This window comes from Eurytemora carolleeae, unplaced genomic scaffold (genome assembly GCF_000591075.1).
Source record: "Eurytemora carolleeae unplaced genomic scaffold, Eaff_2.0 scaffold113, whole genome shotgun sequence".
Classification (NCBI taxonomy): Eukaryota; Metazoa; Arthropoda; class Copepoda; order Calanoida; family Temoridae; genus Eurytemora; species Eurytemora carolleeae.
In genome coordinates this window covers 339376-352403 of record NW_019396138.1, presented here as the reverse complement: position 1 = coordinate 352403, position 13028 = coordinate 339376, and the positions used below count along the sequence as shown (strand labels likewise).

At 32.5% G+C, this 13028-nt stretch overlaps 2 protein-coding genes across 2 annotated transcripts in view; both read right to left on the bottom strand.

The window, feature by feature from the left end:
* Positions 1–276: 276 nt before the first annotated feature.
* LOC111696051 (uncharacterized) lies at positions 277–7691 on the bottom strand. Its single transcript, XM_023465575.1, has 2 exons — positions 7650–7691; positions 277–639 (listed from the first exon to the last, which is right to left on the bottom strand). Exons 1-2 carry the CDS (start codon positions 7689–7691, stop codon positions 277–279), a joined length of 405 nt encoding a protein of 134 aa, XP_023321343.1.
* The window catches only part of LOC111696087 (kelch-like protein 17), a 24769-nt gene continuing 19071 nt past the window's right edge, over positions 7331–13028 (bottom strand). The window contains exons 11-14 of the mRNA XM_023465620.1: positions 9936–10008; positions 9160–9275; positions 8851–9002; positions 7331–8693 (exon numbers count right to left, since the gene is read on the bottom strand). Coding sequence (XP_023321388.1) covers positions 8583–8693; positions 8851–9002; positions 9160–9275; positions 9936–10008 — 452 coding nt within the window. The 3' untranslated portion in view covers positions 7331–8582. The remainder of the gene's footprint in view (positions 8694–8850; positions 9003–9159; positions 9276–9935; positions 10009–13028) is intronic.

The window sequence follows — 13028 nt, the reverse complement described above, 5'->3', positions numbered from 1 at the left end:
AAACCACATTTAAAATATTAAAAGACGACCTTTTAAAACTCTTTTTCAAATGGAGAACCCCGTCAGCAAAGCTTGTATAGTCATATAATAGAGCGGGCGGCGTCGCTTGTATCTCCCTAGCATATATTCCATAGTATACTTGATACAGTCTCAGGGTAGTCTTGATGTTATGGTTCAGGTTAGTCATAGAATAGAGGATTACGATTAAGAATAGAGGTCTAGGGTATTTCAGTCTTTGAGGTTCAATTTAGTCCTTGAGTAAAGGTTCCGAGTAGTCTAGGAGTGAAAGACAGGGTAGTCCAGGAGTGAAAGTTGAGGGTAGTCTAGGAGTAGTGGAAGCTTAGAGTAGTCCAGGAGTAGAGGCTCAAGGTGGTTCATGAGTAGAGGCTCAGGGTAGTCCAGGAGTAGAGGCTTAGGATAGTCCAGGAGTAGAGGCTCAGGGTAGTCCAGGAGTAGAGGCTTTGGGTAGTCCAGGAGTAGAGGCTCAGGGTAGTCCAGGAGTAGAGGCTTAGGGTAGTCCAGAAGTAGAGGCTCAGGGTAGTCCAGGATTAGAGGCTCAGGGTAGCCCAGGAGTAGACGCTCAGGGTAGTCAAGGAGTAGAGGGTCAGGATGGTTTTGGAGTAAGGGGCTCCTTGTAGTCTAAATGAAATAAGAGAATCGGAGTATAATTCAGACGTTGATACTCCAGTCTGTCCTGTAGTAGAGATTTCAGGTAATCCAGGAGTAGACATTGAAATATTGTCGTAGGCACTTAGTTTAAAATGTATAATTTTAGAGGACCAGGTTTGTTTACATGTGCAGTCACTCTAGGAGTACAGGGTCGGGGGGTAATAGAGCAAGAAATATATAGACCAGGAACCGCCATATCTCATGCGTCAAATCTGTGTACTGCAGTGGGAGGAGATCAAAACGCATCATTTTTGAGGGAAAAGGGCCCAAGGGGGTGGAACAAGAATATATTGATATTGTACTTTCCATATTGACCAGAAAGCCAAAAAATCATATGTATTCGCTCTATCTTGATATATTAACTTGTTTTTTGTTGAACTGTAATATCACATCAGAGCTGTAGTCCTTTCCCTTCAACTTCTGTGGGGGCACTGGGTTTGTTTACATTCCTCCCAATGTGTGCAGTACATAACATGCGTAGATCTGAATTGGGCGTTCCTGTATTTAGTTCCTTGTGATAGAGGGAGAAAAATTATGGGTCTGATGGGTAGAGGTTTATTGATGGTAGCATGGGATAGTTTTCATTCTTCTTCTTAAATTTCGATTGATATTTTCAGATAATCTTTGTTCTTATTTAAATTAGCAAACATTTTTCTTTACTCTATTTATTCTGGGTCCTTTATCCTCGTTTAAGAGCTCTGCATTGTTCTGATTTCTTTTAAATCTATTATAATAATTAAAATAATAATATTTTAAAATCCTCTCATTTGGTTCCCATATTTTCCCCGCTAATTTAACTTCAAGATATCTTCTTTGTTACCTTTTTATCTTGAATTGAATTTCCTCTTATTTCTTTTTCATTCTTCGATTTCTCTTTCAAGCTAAATTCAGAACTTTCTCCAGAACCTATTTTATCCTTTTCCGAAACGGCTTGAAATATAGGAATGTAAATAGGTTTGTGTATAGTGTGTGGTCCCTATAGTCTTGTGAGTTCAGTGTAAGTACGGAGTATAAGAAATCCCAAGGAATGAATAATGAGTTTGACTAAATATCTCTCTCTCTCCCAGCTCCGTTTATCTGTTTGGTCGTGTCAATCTATTCAACTAAACCATTCATACCACTCTTGCACTTAGGCGGAGGCTTGCTAGATATATCTTTCTTTTCTTTGAATGCTTAGATCTTTGATTTTAGTTCCTTTAACCTTGGTGGAATATCTCTTTCATGGTATATCCTTCTACCTTGGTGGAATATCTCTTTCATGTTATATCCATCTACCTTGGTGAAATATCTCTTTCATGTTATATCCTTCAGTCTTGATGGAATATCTCGACCATGTTATATCCTTCAATCTTTGTGGAATATCTCTTTTTATCAGATAATTAAACATTTGTGGACATATTTTCCGTATTTTATCCTTAAACATTTGTGGATATCTCATACATGCTAAAGGGTGTCAAAAAAAACCAAACACTTAACACTTTTTTCTCTCTTTATCTCTTGGTCTTTATCTCTTGGTCGACACTGCTCTAAATAAATGCTCTTTATCTCTTGGGATGAAACTGATCAGTCTACCTGCAAAAAAAACATTAACAAAGCCTAAAGAGGGCCAAAACTTGCTTAAAAATGAAAAAATCTATTTAAAGGTGTTTAATATAAGCCTAAAACTCATAAAAGCTTTGTTAGTTTACAGATTACTAGTTCAGGGTGGATATAATATGACCAAACATCAATTTGGAGTACACTGTAAACCACCATTTCCAGGGAAATGCAGATCCAGTTCCTTCACTTCTACATCAACAATGTGAACAGTTACCGGGGACCATTACTATAAGCTGATGGGACCATATTTTATTCGAAGAAGGGATATACCTTAATAAACTAAAGCTTTTCCTTGAGTAAATAGCAAGTAGCAATAGTTTAAATTAAAGTTTTGTGTATACCTGACAATAACCACAAAGTTAAATAATGTCCGGCCTATGATTTAAAATATTTGGGCAATGGTAAAAAAGAAGTTTGCAAGGAAAAAATGTATAAATCTCTATCATCTGAAGCAGTGTGGAGAGAATTGGAAAGATCAAATCCTTTCCTAAGAGAAAAAGAGCATTTATTCAGAGCAGGGTTGACCAAATTCGATATTTTTTAAACGTGTTGTCCTAACATTCTAGAGACACACTGTGATTTCATTAAGATCGGATAATAAGAAGCTTGTGAGAGAAAAAAGTGTGAAGTGTTTTTTTTTACACCCTTTATATCCTTGCACCGGTAAAAATATTTTTTGATTTACCTTTTAGTTCTTAGTTATAGATATCTCTTTCGTGTTATATCCTTTAACCTTTCAGAGATGGGAACTTTTGAATGGGATATCCTTAATCCTGATCGGTTAATTAATCTGAGCTGGGAACTTTAGAATGGTGGATAATGGGATTAATGCTTAATCCACTCTTTTTCTTAATCTCCAGATTAAATATTGCTTGTTGTCCTCATGAATTTTATCTCCAGATTAATTAACAGATCGGGATTAAGGATATCACATTCTAAAGTTTTCAGCTCTGGAGATTAAAAATGAGTGGAGAACAAGCAATATTTAATCTGGAGATTAAGAAAGAGAGTGGATTAAGCCTTAATCCCGATATCCACTATTCTAAAGTTTTCAGCTCTGGAAATATCTTTCAAGACAATTCTTTGATACGTTGTGGATATTTTTGCCACTTTATATCCTGATGGATATATCTTTCAAGATATATCCTGGAATTATTTTGAATGGATCTTTCATATTTTATAATTGAATCTTTGTGGATATCTTTCATATCATATTTTTAAACTTTGTGGATATCTTTTACATTATATCCTTTTTGGATATTCCTTCAATGCACCTGTATTGATATCTCTGTCATATAAAACCCTTGAACTATTTTAGGTTTAAAAAAAAACTTTTTTGGATATTTCTTTAGTGTTATATCCTTAAACTATGCGATGCGATATTTCATTCATATCCTTAAATTTTAGTCCAAATAGTTGAATCTGAATATTTTTCATCTTTCTCAGAATTTAAATAATGGTTACTCTTTGATAGAGAAACATCTTCGAAAACGATAATTTGATGGATTTTAGCTTAAGTAAACCTGACTTTAGAAGCTCTAGCTCCGTTTAGTTTTAGGGCCGTTGGTTAGCCGGAGTGTATTAAACCTATATCTACTGTGCACGTTTCTATTGTAACAAGAGAAAAGATTCATAAATTGTATCTATCCCATAGAAATATACAATTATACAGTATTAACACTGGGTGGGCTCACCTCTCTCAACATACAGAAAATAATCACTGCGTTTTTATTTTAGACAGGTGTTAAAGAGACTGTTCACGGTTCGGAAAATTCAGAAACAGTGAAAACACGCTTAAGATAGACGACTATGTAAGTTAAAAATGTTTTATATGGACTTTTACTCCTCTTTGTACATTGTACGTAAAAATGATTCTTGTAAAGCAAACATATATATTTACTTATATCACACTGAACTATGGAGAAGAATAAGATAAAATTTATTCTGCAGAACTTGAACTTTGTGACCTCGTAGGTAGATCCTCGATCAGAGCTACAACTATAAAAAATAAATTTATCTGGTTACATATTAGAAAACCTAAACTTTTCTATTCTTCTCAATAGCTCTTCAAGAAGAGGAATTATGAAAACATATAAATTGTACAATATATTTTAGTTTGATGTGATATACATTTATCCTACATTATATAGGTACATCTTGTACATAGGAATCCTGTAAAGCGTACATATATGTACATTTATCCTACATTATATAGGTACATCCTGTACATAGGAATCTTGTAAAGCGTACATAAATGTACATTTATCCTGCATTAAGAAGATATATTCTGTATATAGGAATCCATGTAAAGCGTATATATATGTACATTTATCCTGCATCAAGTAGATATTTCATGTACATGTGAATCCTGTTAAGCGTACATTTATGTGCATTAATCCTGCATTTGGAAGATATACCCTGCACATATGAATCCTGTGAAGCATACATATATGTACATTAATCCTGCATTAAGAAGATATTTCATGTACATGTAAATACTGTAAAGCGTACATATATACATTTATCCTGCATTAGGAAGATATATCCTTTACATGTTGATACTGTAAACCGTACATAAATGTGAATCCTATAAAGCGTACAAATGTGTAAATGTATCCTGCTCTAGCAAGTTATATCCTGTACATAGGAATCCTGTAAAGCATACATATATGTACATTTATCCCGCATTAGCAAGATATATCCTGTAAATTTCCTGTATAAGAATAAATACATCTCCAGGTTTGGTCAAATTGTTTCCTTAAACTTTCACATTCTTCAACTAATATACTAAAGTTTAAATGGACGACGCCTTTATCCCCCCCCCCTCCCCACATTAATTTCTGCTAAACGCTTTTCGTTAAATATTTTTTTTCGCGCCCCGTAAACATTTTTAACATAATCCCGCTTCTCACTATTCATTACCAAAGCATTTCCATTATTTAAAATGAAAAATTGTACTCGGAACCATTTTTCCCAATAATTCTATTGCTAAATAGATTCTTTGACAGATTTTCAGTTTTGGTGGGAACCCCGCCCCACCCCCTCCCTCTCTTCTCCCTAAATGAAATAGTATGTTTCATCTTTTTTCACAGCTAATTGATCTTCTAAATCTTGGTCCGCCGCAAGGAATCTGAAAACCAAAAAGCCCAAAAGATTTCTGTACTGCAGTGTCTACATTCATCCTACTCGAAATCTAAATAAACTCGGTGTAAATATATTTGTTTATATTTTATTTCACAGCCTGCAGTACAATGTTTGTTTACAAAATCTGTGCAGATTCCTGTTAATCATATTCATTGGTCCGCAGTTCACAAAACAAATCTAATTCTATTTCATTTCGACTAATTAAAAAGGAAAATGGACAAATTTTTTAAGCGTAATTTTCAAAATCGGAAGGTACTATTTCAGAGAAAGCACAGTTAAAGTCAATCAATTTTCAGATAGTAAAACAAGGATAGCGCCATCAGTTCCCCCGGGCGTATATTTAAAGGGTAGCGATGTGAATTAGGTATGCAATACTTTAAATGGAGGGTCCCCTTTAAATACAATTTCTATAATCTAATAAAACATAAAAAACGTATGACGAAACAGATGATTACTAAAATCCTCAAACTATTTTTACGTGACTGAATAATTGAACAAATTTTGTAAATATTACGGGAAGACACAAGATAAGAAGTTAATTGCTTAATTGAATAAATTACAGATGATATGATTGTATTACTTTCAATCAGAACAAATTACGATCTCTAGAACTGTAATCTTCAAAATCATAAATAATGTCCGCAAAGAAGTTAATCTAGCTGTCAGAATTACACACAAGGTAAACCTTCCTATTCTTCAATAATCTATTACATACAAGATAAACCTTACTATTCTTTAATAATATATTAAATACAAGATAAACCTTCCTATTCTTCAATAATATATTATATACAAGATAAACCTTCCTATTCTTTAATAATATATTACATACAAGATAAACCTTCCTATTCTTCAATAATATATTATATACAAGATAAACCTTCCTATTCTTCAATAATATATTACATACAAGATAAACCTTCCTATTCTTCAATAATATATTATATACAAGATAAACCTTCCTATTAACTTCAATAATATATTACATACAAGATAAACCTTCCTATTCTTCAATAATATATTACATACAAGATAAACCTTCCTATTCTTTAATAATATATTGAATACAAGATAAACCTTCATATTCTTTAATAATATATTAAATACAAGATAAACCTTCCTATTCTTTAATAATATATTAAATACAAGATAAACCTTCCTATTCTTTAATAATATATTAAATACAAGATAAACCTTCCTATTCTTCAATAATCTATTATATACAAGATAAACCTTCCTATTCTTCAATAATATATTATATAGATAAACCTTCCTGTTCTTTAATTATATATTAAATACAAGATAAACCTTTCTATTCTTCAATAATATATTAAATACAAGATAAACCTATTCTTCAATAATATATTATATACAAGATAAACCTCCCTATTCTTCAATAATATATTAAATACAAGATAAACCTTCCTATTCTTTAATTATATATTAAATACAAGATAAACCTTCCTATTCTTTAATTATATATTATATACAAGATAAACCTTCCTATTCTTTAATAATATATTTTTAAATCTGGCCTGTGTGTTTGTCTGTATACAATAAACGTCAACACGGCTAAACCGATCAGACCCAAATTTTTGTGGCAACTCACATAGCCCAAGCGAAGGGTTATTTGTCTGGAAAAAAATGTCGACATTTACGGGTTTTGGAAAATTCACCAATTTGAACAGAAAAGTCTGCGAAAGTTAAAGTTAAAGTTGCTACGAGACATAGGGGCCGTACCATATATTAAATATACAAGATAAAACTTTCATATTCTTCAATAATTAATGTAATATTACAATGTCTATAAATAATATGTTTCTAGAAATTGCATGATGATTGATGAGCAGCTGGACATATTCGTTATATCATTAATATTCTTATATTTTGAAAACAAACACAAAAAAGGAAGTACTCATAACAAAAACATTTTTATTCAATCTTTTGGTATGCAGAACAAAAGAGTTTTTGATATACAGGGCTGTCGATGTTAGATGTCGTCTTCGCTAAATTTGTATAACACTCAGATTACATTTACTCGTCTTAGATATCCGATTCGTTAGACATTTTTTTGGCTGTGATATAGCTGCGATTTAGGCTAACTAGGCGAGGAAGTCACAGCTAAATCATAGCTAGAAAATGTCTGAATGTACACATATAGATCTAAATATCTCAAGCAAGCCTGATAAGGTTTTGATCTACCTGTGATATATTAAGACTTCTAAGAAATTAGTTACCAATGATTCCACAAGCTCGGCATTCCTGAGTAGGTTTACCATTTTTGCTGTTGTTTTGGTCAAACTATAGTTCCTAGTTGTCCTTAGACGTCATAGTAAAATGTTTACACATACTCTATTCCCCTCTCCTAAGTTATTTAATCTCATTGATCACAAGGATAATGATGTATAACCCTGAATGAAGAATTGGAGATATTCTACGGATCAAATTTTAATTGTAAGATTTTTGAGTAAAAATTATTTTAACATCATCAAAAAAATACTTCTCATATATATTGGTGAAAACATAATTGTGAAATTTTGTGAAAAAATTGTAATATCCTTCAGAAAGAAAAAATATTTTGACATCAATGTTAAAGAATTACTTTTGACATTATTGTAAAATCCTTGCAAAATTCTTGTAAAAGAAATAACTTTCACATTTTTGGGTATAATATTACTTGAATATACGTGATATCTTTAGGATATAAATACTTATTATTCTCTTGCAAATAAAATTCTTAAGTGATATCCATTATAAAAGAATTACTTGTGATATTCTAGTGATATCCTTGTGAAAGACAAACAGGTTGGATTGAATAAATTCACATCGAATACATTTAAAACATTTCAGCTAATATACAGATCCCTCAGAAAAAAATGTAAACTTGGAATACCACAGTTTTCAAAACGATATGAACTTCCCGGAGCACTTTCCTTTGTTTAAACGTTTAAAGTGCACTTTAGGGGTCGTATAAATGTACGCTGTTTAGATACATCTGATTATCTAATATTTCAGGTTTAATTATCTCTATTATCTATAGATATTTCAGGTTTAATTATATCTATTATCTATAGATATTTCAGGTTTAATTATCTCTATTATCTATAGATATTTCAGGATTAATTATCTCTATTATCTATAGATATTTCAGGTTTAATTATCTCTATTATCTATAGATATTTCTCTATATTAAGACAGGTAAGAACTGTTGCTGCTACTGAGGATCTTCTTGTCTCCATTGCTGTAACCAACATCCATTTATTCAGACGAGGATCATATCGCTGAAAAAAAAAACATTTATTTTTTCACTATTTGGGATAAAGGCCGAAATTTGATGTTTTCAATTGAAACTCGGCTTAAAAAGTAAGAAAGGGTTTAGTCAATACTCAACATCATAAACTCCTGAGCATTATTTTTAAACCTTGCGTAATTTCTCACCTCTACAGAGTTAAGACTGGATGAACCATCATTACCACCGACAGCAAATATATAGTTGTCTATAGCGCAGAGCTCGTGAGTTGACCGACGGCTGTGCATATTTGGAATAGATTCCCAGCTGTTCCGTCGGGGATTAAATCTCTCTCCTGTTGCTAAAATTTAAAATGGCGATTAAAGATGGCGCTGAACTAAAGTGTCCCGAATGTTAAATCCTACATAAGAACAAAGGAAAGGTACGGATAACTCTTAATCCAAGAATTAACAAACCCAATGTTCTGACCTCCTCCAATATGAAAAATATTCGCTTACCTAAACACATTGTTCCATCGTTTCCTCCGACACAGTATAGATATCCGTCCTGAGCAGTTACTCCGCAGCTCGACCGCCGGCTAGCCAGGGATGGTACTGCCATCCACTTACCCATCCTAATGAGTGATAGGCTGTACATAAATGTATGGAGCACAACCTTTACACAGTTCAACCAAATTGATCTTTAATTTTCGATGGTGAAGGTAGTGGTGGTCTAATTCTACGTACGGTATAATATACAGTGGTAGGCGATTATACCAATACAATGAAGACGACTTTTTTATGCAAGTTTTGATTGTTAACAAGCTGTTCTTGAATTACATGTTGACAAGTAATTAAATTTCTTAATTGACAGTTCCTCTTTGTTTTCGTGTTTATGCGTATTCATGCTGTTTAAACGCAATTAATATTAATTAAAAATTAAATCGAAAATCGTCCTCATTAAATTGATATATGCGACGATGACATGTATGGAGTATAGCCTTTTCTTGATTTAGCCGCGTTATTGGACCCTAAAAAGGCGTAGGTCTTATTATGATGGGTCTGAATTTTCTGAATTATCCATTTTAAAAAGTCATTTAAGTCGAAATATAAAGGTGAAAACGATAGGGTAAGTAAGAAAGGCCAGCTCATTATTTTTAAACTTTAGATTCTTCTAGTGAAGTTTTGTTTAATTTCAATTAGCGAATTAGCTAAATTTGAAGTTTTTCCGGTTTTAGTAGAAATTCCTGTAATTGGACAACCCGTTTTTGCACTGTGTAGTATTTATTATCTACCTTGGGTCTAATCTTTCCACACTAGATTGATAGTTGGTAGAATCAAATCCTCCCATTGCGTAGAGACTGTTTTCTAGAAAAAATTGCGAGTTTTAAAAGTCGTCTTCTTTCTCAATTTTAAAATCACATATTCACAGAGCCAGAATTTTCACATCCGTACTTTTTGCAAACATATGACGTCTTCACTTACTCACGGTGAAACACGACCCATCTCGGCAAAAACAAATAGAAAGCTTAGTAAAATTAGATTATGTGGTGACACCTATACTTTGGGTGATATCTAGCGGACAAACAGTATAGAGTACGGAGACATATAAAGTACGTCCTAAATACACCCGTTAAGTTGGGAAAATTTGGGCTTTAGAACAGATAAATACAGGGTTACATACAAAGGATGATACTGTAAAGACGACCTTAAACAGCTTGAATATGCCGATTTAAATATTGAAATAAGTCTCCTGCCTTTAGTTTTTATTTTGGTATTTTTACTGATTGGACGAAGAAAGAAGTTTGCAGGGAATGAGCGGGGAAGGCACACCTAACCATTTTTTCTTCCGCACCACAAATAACGTCACAATTTACAATTATTTCTTCTGAACCCACCTTTTTTTGTCTGGGCTTTTGCCTCTGCGTTTTCAGATGTATATTTTTATGTCCTATAACACTTTTTTCAAATTTAGGCAATGTCATGATTTGATTTTGTTTAAAATGCATTTTGATTGAAAAATATAAAACCATATTTAAGCTCATTTAAGCACAAAACGGAAGATACCTTTTTTTCGTACGGACCACACACTTTTCTCTTACTTTCTTATTTTACTCCTAAACTGCCACTTTATGTGAGTCGCTAGGATTTTTAGAATTTACAACTAAAAATTAACATATTTTTAGAAAGGAGCATAGCTGAAGTGGTTTTGATTTGCTCGAGGTATTATGAAATAAAAATTTCCATCAATTGTTTTAAACCTATTGTACCTTCAAAAGATGTTCTTAACTTAAAAAAAAGCAGGATGAAATATTTAAAACCATATTAACCACAACATGACGTGGCAAAAAAATCGAATAAATTATTGTAAATGTAAAGTCTTTAAAAAGAATGTCGGACGAAATAATGGTGAATTGTGACGTCATTTGTGGTCGGACGAAAAAAGTAGACTGTTTTCTAGAAAAAATTGCGAGTTTTAAAAGTCGTCTTCTTTTTCAATTTAAGAATCACATATTCACAGAGCCAGAATTTTCCCCTCCGTACTTTTTGCAAACAAATGACGTCTTCACTTACTCTCGGTGAAACACAACCCCTCTCGGCAAAAACAAATAGAAAGCATAGTGAAATTAGATTATGTGCTGACACCTATACTTTGGGTGACACCTAGCGGACAAACAGTATAGAACACGGAGACATACAAAGTACGTCCTAAATACTCCCGGTAATTTGGGAAAATTTGGGCTTTAGAACAGATAAAAACAGTGTTACATACAGTGAAACCCTTAATAACGAATACATCGGAAGAATTTGTCAAATGTCGTCTTGACAATTTTTCAATGAGTTTTATACTACATTACGTAAATTTCAGTATTTGCGAACATAAAAAAATAGCCATGAATATGCGGGAACAGTTTTAAAGAGTTCCATATAACCATTTAATTAAAAATCTAAATATCTGCAACATTCCATTATCAGAAAGTGAAGAATACGACATTTGATGAATTCTTTCGATGTATTCGTTTAAGGGTTTCACTGTACAAAGGATGATACTGTAAAGACGACCTGAAACAGCTTGAATATGCCGATTTAAAGATTGAACTAAGTCTTCTTCTGCCTTGAGTATATTTTTTGGCCTTTTTACTGATTGGGCGAAGAAAGAAGTTTACAGTTGCAGGGAATGAGCGGGGAAGGCACACCTCACAATTTTTTCTTCCGCACCACAAATAACGTCACAATTTACAATTATTTCTTCTGACTCTACATTTTTTCGTCTGGGCGTCTGCCTCTGCGTTTTCAGATGTATATTTTTATGTCCTATAACACTTTTTTCAAATTTAGGCAATGTCATGTTATTTAATATGATTTGATTTTGTTTAGAATGCATTTTGATTTAAAAATATAAAACCATATTTAAGCTCATTTAAGCACAAAACGGAAGATACCTATTTTTCGTACGGACCACACATGTTTCTGTTATTTTTTTATTTTAAAAATTAACATATTTTTGGAAAGGAGCCTAGTTAAGTGGTTTTGATTTGCTCGAGGTATTATGAAATAAAAATTTCCATCAATTATTTTAAACCTATTGTACCTTCAAAAGATGTTCTCAACTTAAAAAAAGCAGGATGAAATATTTAAACCATATTAACCACAACATGAAGTGGCAAAAAAATCGAATAAAATATTGTAAATGTAAAGTACTTTAAAAAGAATGTCGGACGAAATAATGGTGAATTGTGACGTCATTTGTGGTCGGACGAAAAAAGGTGTGGCGTGTCTTCCCTCTGTCAGGGAATCATAATTCATAAACAGATATTATAAATCTAGTTCAGTTTCTGAAGTTTTATCCTTTGTGTACAATCCTGTAGAACAATAGATGTAGAATTTGCTGTAGTATGTTTATGAAAACCTGTACAATGTATGTACGTAGTATGTTTATGAAAACCTGTACAATGTATGTACGTAGTATGTTTATGAAAACCTGTACAATGTATGTACGTAGTATGTTTATGAAAACCTGTACAATGTATGTACGTAGTATGTTTATGAAAACCTGTACAATGTATGTACGTAGTATGTTTATGAAAACCTGTACAATGTATGTACGTAGTATGTTTATGAAAACCTGTACANAACATTTACATGATTTGTACACTTTGAACTCCCTTTCAGGCTGAAAGGGACTGAAAAAATTCATACCGAGAGATTCTTTTAATTCCTCTCTATATATTCTATTCTCTATGATAGCAAAGCAAAATCTTTAAAAATAGACAATATTCATAAACGTTATGTTTTATATTTAAATTGGAGTATTTCTTTAAAAGTTGTAAAACTTAACCCCTGAATGCAACAAGTGGCCGTCAGATGTCAGTCATAAAACATTACAT

Bases quoted from the DNA above. Each gene is read 5' to 3' on its own strand.
- LOC111696051 (XM_023465575.1), bottom strand. From the start codon at position 7,691: ATGGTAAACCTACTCAGGAATGCCGAGCTTGTGGAATCATTG. The intron at 640-7,649 runs GTAACTAATTTC...TATTTCATTTAG, and splicing joins CCGAGCTTGTGGAATCATTG to ACTACAAGGAGCCCCTTACT.